A 17775-nucleotide genomic window follows, 5' to 3' on the forward strand; every position below is an offset into this window, starting at 1 on the left:
TCAGGCCATCCATCCATCAGGCCATCCATCCATCAGGCCATCCATCCATCAGGCCATCCATCCATCAGGCCATCCATCCATCAGGCCATCCATCCATCAGGCCATCCATCAGGCCATCCATCAGGCCATCCATCAGGCCATCCATCCCTGCATGCATCCATCCATCCATCCATCCATCGCCCATCCCTGCATGCATGCATCCATCCATCCATCCCCCATCCCTGCATGCATGCATCCATCGCCCATCCCTGCATGCATGCATCCATCCATCCATCGCCCATCCATGCATGCATCCGCCCATCCCTGCATGCATCCATCCATCGCCCATCCCTGCATGCATCCATCCATCCATCGCCCATCCCTGCATGCATGCATCCATCCATCCATCGCCCATCCCTGCATGCATGCATCCATCCATCCATCGCCCATCCCTGCATGCATGCATCCATCCATCCCCCATCCATCCATCGCCCATCCCTGCATGCATGCATGCATCCATCCATCCATCCATCCATCCATCGCCCATCCCTGCATGCATCCATCCATCCATCGCCCATCCGTGCATGCATCCATCGCCCATCCCTGCATGCATCCATCCATCCATCGCCCATCCCTGCATGCATCCATCCATCGCCCATCCCTGCATGCATCCATCCATCCATCCATCCATCGCCCATCCCTGCATGCATCCATCCATCGCCCATCCCTGCATGCATCCATCCATCCATCGCCCATCCCTGCATGCATCCATCCATCCATCGCCCATCCCTGCATGCATGCATCCATCCATCGCCCATCCCTGCATGCATGCATCCATGCATCCATCCCCCATCCATCCATCCATCGCCCATCCCTGCATGCATGCATCCATCCATCCATCCATCGCCCATCCCTGCATGCATCCATCCATCCATCCATCGCCCATCCGTGCATGCATCCATCGCCCATCCCTGCATGCATCCATCCATCCATCGCCCATCCCTGCATGCATCCATCCATCGCCCATCCCTGCATGCATCCATCCATCGCCCATCCCTGCATGCATGCATCCATCCATCCATCGCCCATCCCTGCATGCATGCCCATCCCTGCATGCATCCATCCCCCATCCCTGCATGCATCCATCCATCCATCCATCCATCGCCCATCCCTGCATCCATCCATCCATCGCCCATCCCTGCATCCATCCATCCATCCATCCATCCATCGCCCATCCCTGCATGCATCCATCCATCCATCGCCCATCCCTGCATGCATCCATCCATCGCCCATCCCTGCATGCATCCATCCATCGCCCATCCCTGCATGCATCCATCCATCGCCCATCCCTGCATGCATGCATCCATCGCCCATCCCTGCATGCATGCATCCATCCAATCCATCCATCCATCCATCGCCCATCCCTGCATGCATCCATCCATCCTTCCATCCATCGCCCATCCCCGCATGCATCCATCGCCCATCCCTGCATGCGCCCATCCATGCATCCTTCGCCCATCCATGCACCCTTCGCCGACCCATGCATCCACCCCCCATCTATCCTTCAACCACCCATCCATCCATCGCCTACCTATGCATCCAACGTGATCCCAACAGGAGAGATGCTATGTCTACTCTCCAAAACTGTTACTCCAGTCAATTACTGTTCGTTTTGTAAGCAGTCAAATCACATCAAATCTTAATACCATCTGTTGGTACAATGTCAATTATTGCACAATTTGAGGATTTTTACGTTTGGAAAGTTTGTATAAAATGAGGATTGGCTTTCAACTCATGAATTTTGGCTGCATTTGTTTAGTGGTAACGAAGTTACATTTTTAAATTGAATTCATACGATTTATGTAAGAAGGTAATTTCTCAGATGATTGCTAATAATGTACTTTACCTTATTCAAATTGTTCATATATATTTGAAATGGCTCTAAAACATTTTCATACATGCATTTAGCACTTAAGATAGTTTTTATAAATTGTAGAAGGCATTTTCTTTCATTCATGTGTAAATATGTAACAAGCATTGTATCCGTATTCTGTGCACTATGCAAGGTTTTTTTTATTACACCATTTCACAAATAAAAATACAATTAACTTAACACTGTGCAAGTAAAACTTGCAATGCAGTAGCTCTTGTGTGAGGGGAGCTTGCCCTGCTGTAACCCTTGTGTGAGTGAAGCTTGCACTGTTGTGGCTATTTTGTCTAAGGGAAACTAGCTCAGTGTGAGGGAAGCTTGCACAGCTGGCGTCCATTCTGCATCTCTACTGTGTGAGGCAAACTTAACCTGCTGTAGCTTATGCTGTACCTGTTCCATGTGAGGGAAGCTTGCCCTGCGGTGTCACATGTTGTACCATGGTGAGAGAACGAGGCTTGCCCTTCTGGTCTGGGATGTGCTAGTTTCGTTTGGGGGATGCTTGCTCTGCTGTGGGGCTTGCTGTAACTGGTCTGTGAGAGGTTAGGTTTTCTCAGATGTGGCATTTGTTGGACGTGTTGTGTGTGGGGGAAGCTTTCCCCATTGTGCCCCTTTCCGTGCCCAATTCAGTTTCTATGGAAAATCTATTTACTAGTAACTTCCCAAAATAGGGAGTAAAATACTCATCTCATCTTCCTATCTGTAATCCTGATGGCCACATTTCTGAGGGGCAGCATAATGATTCTGATTAGAAGTAGCAGAAAGGAGCTGGAATATCACCCGAGAGGGTTGTCGGCAAGCATTCCTAAAACAAATTACACTGCTGCAGTCTGCAAAGCATTACTAAAATATCTACATAAATTAAGTATTACTCACCGGTGTGAGTAACACTCCTAGTCCACAGTCCCCTTTCCTCCATCCTGAATGGGCGTCCCTCCAGAGGGACGGGCACGGAATCCCTTTTCCACCAGAAAAAAAAATGTCCTCTTTAAATTTACAAGCGTGTGGAGGCGCAGGCCCGGGAGTGTGGGCTCCCTTAATGCCGTCCACTGGCGCCACACCTCAGTCCTGTTTTGACACGTCGGCTGTATTAGACTAACAACCTCACTGGTCTTTTTATAGAGGGATAGATGGTGGGATGTATGGAGGAAAGGGGACTATGGACTAGGAGTAGGTTAGTCACTCCAGTGAGTAACACTTAATTACTTCTATGTCCTGTCCCCTTTCCTCCATCCTGTATGGGCGATTACAACTAACATAACCCTGAGGAGGACAGCCTGACCCTCTAGGTAAATATATTACGCAGCACTGCTTGGCCAAATGCATCTGCCTTGGCACTGGTATCTAAACAGTAGTGTTTGCAAAAGGCAATGGGGTGGCCCATGTTGCTGCGCTGCTGATCACCTGCCAGGGTATGTGGCGCTGGAACGTAAATGCGGTCACCTTGGCTCTTACCGCATGTGGATGCATGCCCTAATGCAGATCCTTACTTTGCACCTTGTATGCCTCCTGGATCGCTGTTGTCATCCATCGAGCTATGGATGCCTTGGAGGCATGCTGCCTAGGCCTGGAGCCTCCAAATATTACAAACAGTGCGTCTGTCTTGCGGATGCCCTTTGTTCTGTCCAGATAGAATTTCAATGCTCTCCCGACATCCAGACAGTGAAGCGTTTTCTCTGCATCTTCCTAGGGGTACGGGAAGAATTTTGGGAGCACAATCTCCACATTCATATGAAAGGATGATACCACCTTAGGAAGAAACTTGAGGTTGCTGCGAAGCACAACCTTGTCTTTGTGAAACCTAGTGTATGGATCCGAGGCGACTACCGCCTGTATCTCACTCACACTGCGAGCTGACGCAAGACCAACCAGAAGGGCTGTCTTCAGGGTAAACAACTTGATATCTGCTGTGGCCAGGGGTTTGAATGGTTTGTGGGCTATAGCACTTGGCACCACGTTGAGGTCCCAACATGATGCAGGTGTTTGGCCGGGGGTACAGCCTGGTCAGCCCCGGCAGGTGTTTCTTTACTAAGGGATTGGCAGAGGACAGGATAAGCGAGTTAGAGATCCTGTATGCACCACTAGCGGCCTGGAACTTTCTTGCAGGTATCAACCTGGATGCCAGACCTGCAGGGATAGGGCGAGAATGATAAGACTTGGTCGAGGGGCATTCCAGAGGTATTACCCCATTTTCCTTAGCCCAAAGGTAGAATCTCTTCCATTTACTTTTGTACTGCTTGCATGCAGCCTGATTTCTGGCACTTTGAATGATCTCCAGATTGTCGCTGGACAACTGAAGGTGCTGGAGCGTTAGCTGCTCAGGAACCAGGCTGTTAAGGCTTTCCTCTCCGGAGCGGGGTGTAGCACTGCACCTCCCTGCTATATAGGGGGAGGGGGAGTTATCTCTGGCTGGATTGACATCTGTCGCAGGTTTCAGTACCAGGGTTGCACCGGCCAGCGAGGCGCTACAAGGATTATCTTGAGGTTCCTGATGTTGCTCACCACCTTGTGCACCAGCGGTGTGGGTGGGAAGGCATATGGCCATAACCCATTGCAGGGTATCTGGAGTGCGTCCCCTAGAGAGTTACACCCCCTTCCTCCTCAGGACGCGAATTGCTAACACGTCTGATTGGGTATGGTCTCAAATAGGTCTGTGGTGGTGTGGCCCCATCTGCTGAACACTTCCTGGAGTACTCTCCCTTTCAGCTGCCACTCATAAATTTCGGCATCCAGGTGACTGAACCTGTCTGCTTCTAGGCTAGATTCTCCTGGAAGGTGAACCGCCACGAACCACACCCCCTAGCTGATTGCCCATTCCCAGATTTCCAGGGTCAACAAGCACAAATGCGGGGGATCTTGTGTCCCCCCCCCCCCGTTTGTTGATATAGTACATGCAGCTCGTGTTGTCTGTCTGGAAGCACACAGGCCTGCTCTTGATGGTTGGGAGAAAGGACTTGAGGACTGTATAGCCATAAGTTCCAGCCAGTTCATGTGATGTTGCCAGTAGGTCAGGGTCCAGAGCCCATGCACCGAGTGCTTTCCCAGGCTGGCTCCCCACCCATGGATCGAGGCATCCATGGTAATGGTGCACTCTATGGGGGGTAGACGGAACGGTCTGCTGTGAGAAACCTGACAGTGTCTCCCTGACTAGTCCCGGGGGAATCGGTCATCCAGGTGACCAGGACACGGCTGTCGCTATTGGATCCAGTTCCTGGGGGTGAACCAGTGAGCGAAGATCACCTGGATGGGGAGTCCCCAAAGAATGGAAATGGGACACCGACGGGTGAGATGTGGTATCCCCCTTCTTATAACACCTTTTCGCCATCCTATCCCGTAGGATATTCAAACACTCTACCTCCCCTTTTTCTAACTCTAAGACTTTCGCACATCATGAAAGACGACCGACAAACACCAGAGCCATTTACCTGACGTGTCCCAACACAAGGGTCAGGCAAAGTCAGGCAATTTACCTGAATCACACACATCTGACGGCCCTTTCCCTTCCCCACAGGGATAAAAGATGGAGCACGAGAGCACCATACGAGCAAGGCAGACCACACAACGAGACAGCTATCCAGACATGGAGCTTCACGAGGAGGAGAAAGACAGCGCAAACCGAGAGGGTGACAAGGAGAGAAGCGGCCTTGCCCTTTCTGACCAAGGCCCATGGGACCTCTCAAGGCAGACCACACAACGAGACAGCTATCCAGACATCGAGCTTCACGAGGAGGAGAAAGGCGGCGCAAACCGAGAGGGTGACAAGGATAGAAGCGGCCTTGCCCTTTCTAACCAAGGCCCATGGGACCTCTGTGGAACAAATTGTAAGACTGCAAACAATAGCCGAAGTGTGTTGCAGCAGATCAGATATCCACCGTACATTGAGTATGCCTACGCTGATAGGCAGGACAGAGGGAGACATGGTACCGGCCTTGACTCTCGATACAAAGAAAGCCAAGTGGTTCATCACAGCCAGTGATTCGATGAGAGAACTGATAAAGAAACTGAACTGTGTTGAACAAAAGCAGAAAACGGCTGATCGCATAATGTACAAAGAACTATTGATGTAAAAGAGGAAAGCCAGCTGCAGATGAGCCAAGCACTACGTGGGTGCTCACTCGAGAAACACTGGGTGATTACCCGTTTGTTGAAACTACTATTACCAGAAGGCCTTGGGAAAGGCGAGAAGAGTGTCAAAGTGGTCATACTAGTAAAATCCTCTGTACAGTCAAAGGTCTTTGACCGGCAGATGACTGTGAATAAGGAAAGTGAATCCCACATCGTAAGAAAGTAAAAGGAACTGAGATTGGCAAGAGTGAACCCGAAGGACGGATGCCGATGAAAACAGGCAAAGGAACATTGTGTTGACTAGAGTGAACCCGACAGAGGATGGTCCACATTTAACTGTTTATAAAGCCATTAAGATTCGTGAAGACCACAGAGGGGTCTGCGCCCAGAAGAGGGGGACCCAAGCGTGAAGAATCATCACCGCAAGTACAATTTGATCAAACTTTTTGTTTGATTATTTGAACTAACAGATCCTCTGAAGCAGGAGAGACAACCTCCGAAGATCCTGATAATGAGAGGAACTGTTTGAGGTATCTGGGCCCGGAAGAGGAGGATCCAGGGGTGAAAGCATCACCCAACGTACAGGCAGAAAGGAACCTTTGTTATTTTTAACGCACCAGAGCCTTGAAGGCAAGACACTTTTTATAGAGGAAAATATTTGGCCATCGAAAATTCTGATAGCTGAAAATTAGAATGTCGGCTCGTGCTGGGATAGCTCGAGCATGTGCTGAGCTCCGGAGATCTGCCTTGTCCTGTGCTCAAAAGGTGGGGTGGGGAAGGGAGACCATGACTACCACGTTTTGACATAGTTTGTGAATACTTCTTTATTTCTTATGAGCCTTATCCCACACTCTTTTGTATTTAGTTTAAGGATTGGCAATAGGGTTTTCTTTGTATAGGCCCTATTTACTTGACAATACGCCACTAGGACTGCCTTACTTTGATCTGATGGTAGTGGCTTGCTCCCATTTTAGATTTAGGTGTTTTTCCACCCTACCTATACAGTTTAATAAACACCCTTTAACTGTGATCACTTTTGTCTGTCTATTCTTGATACCATGCCTTCCTTACATTACCCTCCAGAAGGTTCTCCTCCTGCTGCCACCATCTGAGGTCGGGGTCCAGATGTTGTGGGATGGAGACAGGGGCCCCCTGATTGCCCGATTCATGATCCACAAGAATTCGCAAAATGCAACTGGAGCCTCTTCATGCGGAGTCTAGTGTACGGGACCGCCAGGAGACATAAGGCCAGTATGCCGAGAAAGTGTGGATGCCACTAGGCTGTGGTGATTGACCTGCTGCGGAAGTGGGAGACTGCAGATCGAATTGCTGTAACCTTGTCCCCAGTTTGGGAAACCCTCTGCTGCTGTGTGTCCCACAACAGCCCCAGAAACACTAGCGTCTGCATAGGGGTGAGCAGGGATTTTTGGTAGTGGATTGAAAACCCCAAGGTCTAAAAGGGTGGAGATGAGCCTGTCCGCTGAGTCTCGAACCTGTTCCGGAGAAGAAACCCCAACTACCCAGTCGTCGAGTTATGGGTAGGCGTGCAGCCTCTCTGACCTGAGAGCCGCCACCACATTCATGAGCCTCGTGAAGACTCTCGGAGCTGAATTTAACCGAAGGGGCAGAACCTTGTACTGAGAATGCAGGCCCATGACCCGGAACCTGAGAAAGGCCCAGTGACGCTGCAAAATAGGAATGTGGAGACACGCGTCCTTCACGTCCAGCGAATACGTCCAGTCTCCCCAACACAGTCTTGGCTAGGAGTGCTGGCGTCACCATCTTGAAGTTCTGCAGGGGTGGTAAAGATTCAGTGAAGACAGATCCAATACCACTCACAGACCCACTAGTTCTTCTGGATAGCAACGATGCAGGAGTAAAAGCCCTGCCCCTGCTAGGGAGGTTGGGGGGAACCGGCTGTACCGCTTCGCTCTCTACAAGGGAGCAATTCTCTGCTAAGAGTGATGGTGTGCCCATCTGTGGGAGGGGGTAGACCCCGGAGGAGGAGAAGGAAGAGGTAACTGGAAGCGCCAGGACACCACTGAGGTGACCCATGCATCCGCAAACGTTACCCACCAAGACTGAATGTGCAGAGCCAGCCTGTCCCCAACGGGGATGCAGTGGACCTCAAACGAATTGTCATTTTTTCTTCTGGTCAGAGGCTAAGGAGGGGGACTGGAAGAACCTCTTATTTGATACTGTGTGGTGTTTCCTCCTGTGCTGACTGAGCAGTCCTGGAACCCTCAGAAGCTGCCAAAGGATCGCCCCTTGTCTGAGTGGGACTGTCTGTGAGAAAGGTTTAGCTGCCGATTTGGTACGAATGGCCAGCGACTTTGCTGTCTGAGAGCTGCTCTTCTTCTTATCGAGCTCCTCATCGGTTGTAGAGTGGAAGTGATCACCCCCCTCAAACAAAAGGTCGAGGATTCCATTCAGCACATGCGGGTTGAACCTGGGAGCTTGTAGCCAGGTTGTGCGCCTCATGTCTGTTAGACCGACTGCTCTGTTAGCCATGTCGATGTGTCCTACAGAAGCCTCCATAATGTCTTGAGCCACGAGTTTGGCCTCGGCTAGGCCCGCCTTGAACAAGGCTGGTTTGTCCTTAGGGATGTCCATCAGAAAATCTGCAATTACCCTCCACAGGCGTTAATTAGCCGCAGCGAGGATGGCGTCTGCGTTAGCCTGCCTGAGGTGCAACCCAGCATTTGAGTAGACTTTCTTGCAGTATGATTCGAAAGTCTTTTCTTCATTGTCCAAGAGTGCTGTCGTGGCAGTACTAGACGAGGAAGCCTGGGGCTTGGCATACGTGGATGCTGCAGCGATAACAGATGAGAGGATGCAGGTGTGTAGAGAGCAGCATGCTGTCCTCCGCGGCTTGTCCAAACCCAGCATCCAGCTTTTTATTGATGGGCTACATGGAGTGAGGTTTGAGACAGCCCTGCTTGGCCAAAGCCTCCACAACCTTCTGTAGCTGGATGCCAGACCCCGAATCCACCCTGATGCTCAGGACCCTCTGCCAGAACTCATGCTGCCTCAGGAAGCTCCTTTTGGGGACGGGGGATGCCCAGGTATTCTGACAGGTTGGCAATTCTGTCATGGAATGCTTTTGCTGACGAGGGAGTGTCCTGCTCCTCCTTGTCTGTGTACTACTGGTCATCGGGGGTGGGGTGACACTAGTCACCTTTTGAGGCTCATCCGGGGTGGGGGTTTGCACCTGAACCAGGGCTGCTGGAGCCTCAGGAATGGGCTGCTGCAGAGGTGGAGCCTGAGGAGGGAGCATGGGCTGTGGTGTTGTGGGCTGCGCCGGTGAAGCCGGGGGTAACATGTCCTTAATACTGCCCCTGAGAATGGAGCATGGAGGACATGAGTGTCAAAAACCCTGTCCTCACAGGCTGCAGGAGCGCGATCCTGCATGGGCGCGGTGGTGAATATGCTAGCTGCCTCCCCAGCCCTTATACGTACATGCAGTCACTGTACCTGGAACCCGAGATGTAGGGGTACGAGGTGGTCCAGGTGATGGGCGTCAGTGGTACCCAGTCTGCTCTAGGAGCAAAACATCTCTGTTGATAGCTGGGTTGGCGGGTCTCCACGCCCGCCTGCGTGGCTTCCCGCCTTTGCTGTTCGGGAGTGATGGCCATTTTGTCTCAAGTCTCTGCCATTTTGTCCACACCTTGAGCATGTGGACCTGTAGCCGGCATGTTCCCGGGCTTGGCCTGCATGCCTCACTGCACCGGCTCTGCCCCGCTCTGCACCTCAGGTGTACACCCGGTAGGCTGTGCGCCCTCAGCCTCCCGGCCGGTAGTGCTGGTCGTGCATAAAGGCACCCCCTCCGGTGGCAGGGCCCTTGGAGCCCTCTGCCGTGAAGCCGGTAGCTGTGCGAGCCTCTTTGCTGCCTGAGCCAGTGCAAGGGCAAGGGCCAGACTGACTCCTCCCGCCAGAGGGCTTCCCCGGGAAGGAGAGGACTATGCAGGGTGCTTTGGAAAATAAGGAATCTACCTTGTCTTCCTCCGGATGTAGTCCTTGATGTTCTGAGGAGGAGTCCTGTTTAACAGCTCCCTCCAATGCTCGAGTCTGTTTAAGCGACCTAGGTCTAAGAGTCACACGCGGAGCATCCATCCCCACCATGGGCCTCACAAGGGCATTGGAGACAGAGTGCATGGGGACAAACTAAGGCACCTGTGGACGGAGTTCCCAAATCTGCAAAAGAAAAAGAAAAGATAAGATTCTGGGGAAAGTGCGTGTAATTACAAGGTTTAAGGCCAGGGCTGGACTGGGAGATAAAAAAGACCCTGCAAACAATTACTGGGGACCAAAAGAGGCTTTGGAAATAAACTTCAAAGTGGCCCCATATGACTAATTTTCAGCAAGCCCAATGATTTTCCTATGAGAAAATTTGGAAGTGGCACAGAAAAGAGGCCCAGGGTGCAGAGGCCCACCGGGAAATCTCCAGAGTTTCCTATTGTCCAGTCCACCCTTGCTTAAGGCCTCACCCAGGAGCGCTGGTGTAGCGGTCCGTTCCCGCCGACGTGGAAAGGGGGACTGAGGTGGGCAGGATTAAGGGAGCCCGCGCGCCAGTAAATTTAAAGGGGAAATGTCTTTCTAGTAGAAAAGAGGCTCAGTGCCTGTCCCTCACGAGGGAGCCCCATACAGGTTGGAGGAAAGGAGACGGGCGTAGGAGTAGGTGGTTGGGGTAGGGAGGATCTCCTTTTACCTTTTGAAAGTAGCTGAATGCCTTGGAGGTAGTGCTGGATACACTCAAGTTCAGTCGGACCATCAACTCCTCTGGTTGTACTTTCCGATGCGACTCTGTAGAACACATGTCCAGTAAGATGGGTAGAACCTCTGGGGTGATCCTTCAAATAGAAGAGGGGGATGAGGACAGTTTAATTTACACTACTTGGAGACATAGAAGTCAATAATCTTGCATAGTAGAACTCAGAACTACCTTCCTCTAATCTACCACCCTCGTTCTCCCACAAATCATTTTGTTATTGCAAAAGTCCATTATGTCTTGTAATATTATATGGCCATCTTTGTGTGAGGAAGTGACTGAGACATGTAAACATACAGAAGAATAATAGACAGGTCACCATGGAGAATGGTGTGTGTTTACAATAAAATCAAAACACACAGAAACTCACCCTAGTTTCTTCAGGGTTTTGCCGAGCTTCCAAATTCCTGGGTCTAGGGCAACTTTGAGTTGGCCAATGGGCATTACCGGAACATCGCCCACTATCTCGTAGTCTGTGGGACGAACTCCAAGAGCCCTAAAAAGATTGCAAGTTCAGCAGCAATAGTACAACAAACATACAGCCCAAGCAACCATAGACACATTAGTGGGATACTAAATTACTAGGAGATACTCAAAGTACACAGTAAACTGCAATTCATGTATAAAAGCCTGGAAATATTTTTCTTATTACAGGCTAGTTGTGACAACAATAATGACCTGTGGTAAGAAAACACATCACTACTGCTCGGCAATCAGTTATTACCCTTCAACTGGGAGGTCAGAAAGCCTGCTGCTTGAACCAGCACAGAGCTGAATTCTAGCTGTCACTAAAGCACTTAAAGTAGTGACAAGCTTTTCAAATAAGTCTCTTGCAAAAAAAGATTTGACACTTTATAGCCAATAACTGTAAGGAACTGTTCATGGCAGTATCTATTTCATGCACTGCTGGTATTCAACACATGAGAGCAAGAATCTTCAAGTTATTTTTAATTTTCAAGTTCATCACAAAAAGGTTTCAGATGCATTTTATTAAACTGCATACATTATTTTGCTGCAACGCGTTAGAAATTGCACACTTGTTTCTCTTTAATTCAGTTTCAAAATTGATCATGTGTATCAGCAACTGGAAGATCTCTTGACTTACATTAACAAAGAGGGCATCATTTAAAGGAGATGACAGTCTATGGCCATATATAAGGAATAAAATATCCCCCATCATATGTAAAAAGGGTATTACAAGTCACCTAAGGTTCGGCGACAAATTAGAGGAATCAGTCTCATACAACTTCACATCAGTTCTCTATCATGCTAATTAGTGACCTGGAATATCAAATACAGAGATACGCCTTTAGTTCATGATGTAAGCATACCCTGCTTTGCAAAGTCACACATGTGAACCATTACACCACATCAGACCCCTGCAAGCCCAATCCTCAGCTCTTCTCATGTATGGATAAGCACTGCAAAAGCGCATCAAAAATGTAGGATTGAGCCTTTGTTCACTGTAACCAAAATCAGGCCCACCCTTAAAGAGTACGTACATGCTTTGTCCATAAAGCATGTTTAATGTAAAAACGTACGGGAGGGGTTAGATGACAAAGAGCCAAACTAACCGGTCTCCCTGAACCACACAAAAAACACGTATTTTCTACAATTTGCAACAGTTAAAACACTCCCAAAGATTTTGTTACAGAGTCAACCCCCCACACATGATTGGTTAAACCTACACTATGCAAACATATTCCCTTAAGTTCCCACACTTATTGGATACATTAATCTAAGTAACATTCCAGCCCGTATGGTCCCAACCCACATTGGACAACTATTGAAAATCCATGATCTATTGGTGCTCCTTTCCACGTAAGCAGCCTGCATCAGGTTTAATTGTCCCACCCTAACATGTGGACGGAATATTCAATAACAGACTCCTATATACTTACAGAGATTGCATCTCCCCTTCACAATGCACCCAGACCATAAAAAAAGACCTGCTTGAAACTGACCATCTGATATTCATCGCAACTGCTGCTGTCTTTCCGCAACCTTGTAAAACCAGTTTTTCAGTCACACAGAGTTCAATTCCCCAACCCAGGTTTTTAGCCAGCACAATTCCTAACATGCCAGAGAACTCTGCGGCAAAACAGATCTGTATATTCATGCTGCCCAAAACCTATTTCCCTAGAGACCTCCATGCATGTGTACCTATACATTTATGTTCAGGACTACCGCATCACCTCACACTGATTTTCCCATTTTGAATCTTACCTCACATGCACATGTAGAGCTCCCCGCTGACTGATTGTTAAGCGCTATGTGGCATGACACACCTGTATTGCGTTTATATTTTATCATCAGTCTTGACACTTATCTTCCTGTGCACATGCAATTCGAAAAAATGTATCCTCTAAAACACAAACACTAAAAAATAACATCTCTCATTCCAATTAGCTACACTAGATTCATACTAAATTGCCACATTATGTCATTGTCGCTGTCACCGCAGCCACCAATATGGTGCACTCAATTCAAACTTTTCTTTACCCTTGGGACCCTTATCAAGGATCCCAATAAAACCTACACTGTAAGCAATGTTTCTCATTACCTAGAGCCAAATGCATGCTTTGCTTTCACTCCCTTGTGAGTCTACCGTCATTGTTTCTTTAAAATAATTCAGACTCATCACAAAATGGCAACAAGGCGATTCTGGCCTCTTTGGATCATCCAAGGAAGTGTCCTTTGACAAATCCCACAAGGTGCCAAGAACATTTTCTCAGCTGTTTGATGGCTTATGCACCTCCAGATGTTGCTCTGCAGTCTTTGGTACCTGGAGGGGCACACGTGATGGCTTGGGTATAGATCGTGGATAACACATGTCTTATTGATACTTTGACCATAGTCCCTTACCTCCATCTCTGTACCGGTTAATCAGATGGCTGTTTTCTGTAAAAGGCTTGCTCAGTACAAGAACAGTGACGATAGTGGTGAGCGTTTGGTAAGGTTACTTACTGTTATTCAGATCTACAAGGTGCCCGGGCAACGCAATTGGAAGGGCTGCCTCATCCCTGGGGCCTTTTGCTTTCTCATTGGCCGTACCAATGCCCCAATACACAAAGAAATACCATTTAATCTGTGATATGTTTTCATTTGCATGCGATCAATAGGGGTCTTTACATTGGTGCATGCATTACTAGAGGTTAGCAACTTTAGGTTTTGACAAAATCAGGGGGAAAACAAGTGGACGGAAGGTCGAGGGATAGAAAAAAGAAAACAAGGAGGATATGGGGGAATAACCCCCGCAGGTAAACAACAATGCACAAACAACAGCTGGAACATGTAAACAAATGCCCCAATGTAAAGATGACTCTGACTTTTACACCATTGGAAAGATATGCAATTGTTAAATCTGCTTGTCAAAGGTTGTCCCATACCCTGACTGAAATGAATAAGTTACTTAGCTTTGGTAATGCTCTTTCGGACTGATACCCTGATTCCTCCCACAGAATCCTCATCTTAAAAAATCCAGGCCGGATGAAGTCTGCTTCAGAACACTTCTATAGAAACCAGATAGCACTGTGCGGTAGGCCAATGTAATAATGGCTCCTTGGTGTCGTTCATACCTATACTGATATTCATACCTAAAATTCCAATTATGGCACCAAATTCAATGGGATAAGGTGAGCGAGCAATTTGTATTTTTGTATTTTATTTATTTGTATAGCGCTCCAAGCCCGGGGGCATCTGGGCGCATTTCTTTCATATACATAGGTTACAGGTTATGCAGGACACAATTACAGTTACACAATTTACAATAACAACGTTACATGTTTACAGGTGTACATTTTGTGAATGTACAGGCAGTGAAGGATGCAATGATATATAAGCATACAAACAATGGGTTTTAGCATGGGTACAGACCTAAGACAAGAGTGGTGTAGGTCTCTTGGGCGAGGAGCCACATTCTGACATTTCTCCCGAATAGATGGTAGGAAGGTTCTGTTCTTAGTGATGTGGGTAAGGTGCCCCACAATTTAGCTTCTAGGACAGGAAAGCTACTGCCTCCTGCCTTCTGAAGCTTGAACCTGGGTATTTTAAGGCAATGTGCCTGTGCAGATCTGGTCGGGCGCTCTGAGGTGTTACGTAAGAAGTTATTGGTTAAGTCTCTTGGTGCTAAATTCACAAGGCACTTATGAGTAAGTGACAAGGATTTGAATGCAATCCTTTGATGGACAGAAAGCCAATTCGGGTTATATCTAATTTCAGAGATGTGTTGTGATCTAGGGATGTTAAGGGCTGACCTGATGGCCTTGTTTTGCATAACTTGCATCTTTTTATAGGTTTTGATAGTTGGTACCTAGGTAGAGTGCATTGCAGTATTCTAGTTTTGAAAGTACTAGCGCTCTGGCTATGGAGATGCAATTGGATGTAGTTGGAAAAGGTCTGCAAACCATAATCAATTTGTAGGTGTATGCCGTGAAGGAGGCCGTTGCATTGATTTGTCTTGAAAGGGATAGAGCTGAGTCAATGTAATTGCCAAGTGTTTTCACCTCTTTAGAGACCCTGATGGTGTTACTATCTATATTAAGAGTCAAATAGTGTGTCTAGTTTGTTGAGTTTAGTTTTGAAACCTAGGAGGACAAGCTGTTTTATCGTCATTGAGAGAGTCCGCGCTGAGCCACCCAAGCATGTATGATGCTATAGATATCTTTGAGAACTTTCGTAGTCTCCAGTGATGGGGCATGAGTATCGGAGTGTCAGCTGCATAATTAGTGTAGGTGACACCCAGACAGTCGAGGTCATCGAACAGAGGTTTTGTGAACACACTGTATGAATTTGGTGAGACACATGATCCTTGGAGGACTCCACACGCGCCTGGTGCAGGTTCGGTAGCGGCCGATGGTGCAAAGACTCTTATAGATCTGTTGTCTAGCAAAGACTGGATCCAAGTGGCGCCTCTATCAGAGAAGTGTGCTGCTGAGATTAGATGCTTGCTGAGGACTTTGTGATCTAAGTCGAATGCAGCCGACAGATCTAATAATAGTAGGAGGGCAAGTTTGCCTTTGTCTTTTAGATCTGCAATTTGTGTTTTGAGGTCAATCAAGGCCAGATGGCCTCAGGCCGAGGATGTTATTTGTTTCCAAGTGCTTTTGAATCTGTAGGTAGGCTGCTCAGTCTATAATTTTCAGCAGAAATGGAACCTTAGTGATTGGTCTATAGTTAGTGGGGATGTTGGGGTCTAGAGTCAGCTTCTTCAGTAGAGGGAGAACCCAAGCGTCTTTTAGGTTACTGGGGACTATGCTTGTTTTAAATGAAATGTTGATTATAGATGTGATGAAGGGAACTCGTTCCTTGGCCGCCCCATTAATGTTGGGAGCAGGGCAGATGTCTCCCTGGCATCTAGATGGCTTGAGCTTGATCCTCAACCCCTTTGGTGGCAAGAGGTGAGAAGTTGAATAAGTTGTACGTTTTAGGCAGGGGGACTGAGGAGGTAGGTTGGGATGTAGTCGCAGAAAGAGTGAGTTTTTTGGATTCTATTTTGTCTTGTAACACTGATATTACGTCCAGTAATGCTTTCTGAATATTGGTGCACCAGGCAATGGGCCTCATTACACGGTAGGCAGTAAGGGTTTACCGGTACCAGTATTTTACCGGTACCGGTAAATCCTTACCGCCTTACTACGAGGTCCCTTTGCGGGTTGGGGAATTTAACGCCTGCTTTTTGCAGGCGTTAAAAATCCAACCCGCAAAAGGACCAGGGAGCTAATTACGGTACCGCAATTTGCGGTACCGTAATTAGCGCCTTCTCCATTCCCATTATGCCCTATGGGTCAAAAATGGGAATGGGGAAGGGCAATGGAGGAAGGAGGAATTACCGCCTTCCCAACCTTGGAATAGGGCGGTAATTCCCCTTTCCTCTAAGGCGGTACCAGTAAATTACCGGCATGAACCATGGCGCTAATAGCGCCATGGTTTACCGCCTACCGTGTAATGAGGCCCAATGTCTTGGATGCAAGTGACTGGTGGTGGTGCCGAGGATTCCAACTCCCCGAGTATATTGAAGAGTTCTTTGGTACTGGATTTAGCTTGAGTGATGCAGTTGTTGTAAGTTTATTTTTTAGTCTTTAGAATCGCCTCTTTATAGTTGAGGGAAGCTAAAAGAAATGCATCTTTATTATAGGTTATTGGGTGACTCTTCCAAAGTGCTTCTGCATTTCTTTTGGATTTGCAGAGTGATCTGTGGTGCGGGGTGAACCACAAGTTTAAATGCGCGCAGGGTTTGGCCTTGTACAGTTATAGCGGTGCAATTATATTGATGGCATTGAGCAAGGTATGATTGAATAGGTCCACTAGGACAGTGGGGTCTGCATGTTTGGTGGTGGTGGTGGTGTTGATGATGGCTGGAGTAAGGGAAGCAACGTCTCCACTGTTATGTTATGATTGTTTCTCGTGCTTATAGGTGCGGCGAGACTATGAGGTTCCTCTGGTTGCATTCCTTTATCATGAAGGAGATAAGATGGTCTGACCAAGCACATGGTGTGTTCGATAGGATGTTAATGTTGCAATTGAGGTCAGCTAGCCAGTCTAGGGTCCTACCTTTGTTATGAGTTGGTTCAGAGAAATAATGCCGAAAGCCTAGTTCTGTGATTGTGTTGGCAAGTGCTCTTGCCTTAATATCCTTCGCATCCTGAAAACCAAGGTTCAAATCCCCTAGTAGGATAATTTGAGATCCTGGCTTAGAATTGTTAGTGAGGAGGAGGGAAAGGACTTCTTCAAAGGTGGATACGGGCCCCGGTGGTCTGTATACAAGGTGGATGGCAATAGTCTGGGAGGCAGAGATGGGCAGCTTGACAGACAGTAACTCAGCTAACGGAAACAACTGATTGGGTATGAGCCTAAGGCAGTTTTTGAGATGAAGGCGACACCTCCACCTTTGCAACGATTGGGCTCTCTATCGAGTCGGATGATGCTCATCTGGGATGGCAAGTGAGAGTGAGGGCCCTGCCGCAGCATGAAGCCATGTCTCTGACTGCTAGAAAGTCAAAGTCGTGAGACGTTAGAAGATCAGCAATATCTAGGG

General features: G+C 48.1%; 1 protein-coding gene across 4 annotated transcripts in view; it reads right to left on the reverse strand.

Annotated features, from left to right (window-relative positions):
• LPCAT4 (lysophosphatidylcholine acyltransferase 4) overlaps positions 1-17775 on the reverse strand; it is a 2084283-nt gene that overhangs the window by 620176 nt on the left and 1446332 nt on the right. For all 4 annotated transcript variants that reach the window (XM_069633760.1, XM_069633761.1, XM_069633763.1 and 1 more), the window contains exons 10-11: positions 11110-11235; positions 10680-10821 (exon numbers count right to left, since the gene is read on the reverse strand). In XM_069633760.1, the coding sequence (XP_069489861.1) occupies positions 10680-10821; positions 11110-11235 (268 nt within the window). The remainder of the gene's footprint in view (positions 1-10679; positions 10822-11109; positions 11236-17775) is intronic.

Source organism: Ambystoma mexicanum, chromosome 13 (assembly GCF_040938575.1).
Source record: "Ambystoma mexicanum isolate Mex_15411 chromosome 13, UKY_AmexF1_1, whole genome shotgun sequence".
Taxonomy (NCBI): domain Eukaryota; kingdom Metazoa; phylum Chordata; class Amphibia; order Caudata; family Ambystomatidae; genus Ambystoma; species Ambystoma mexicanum.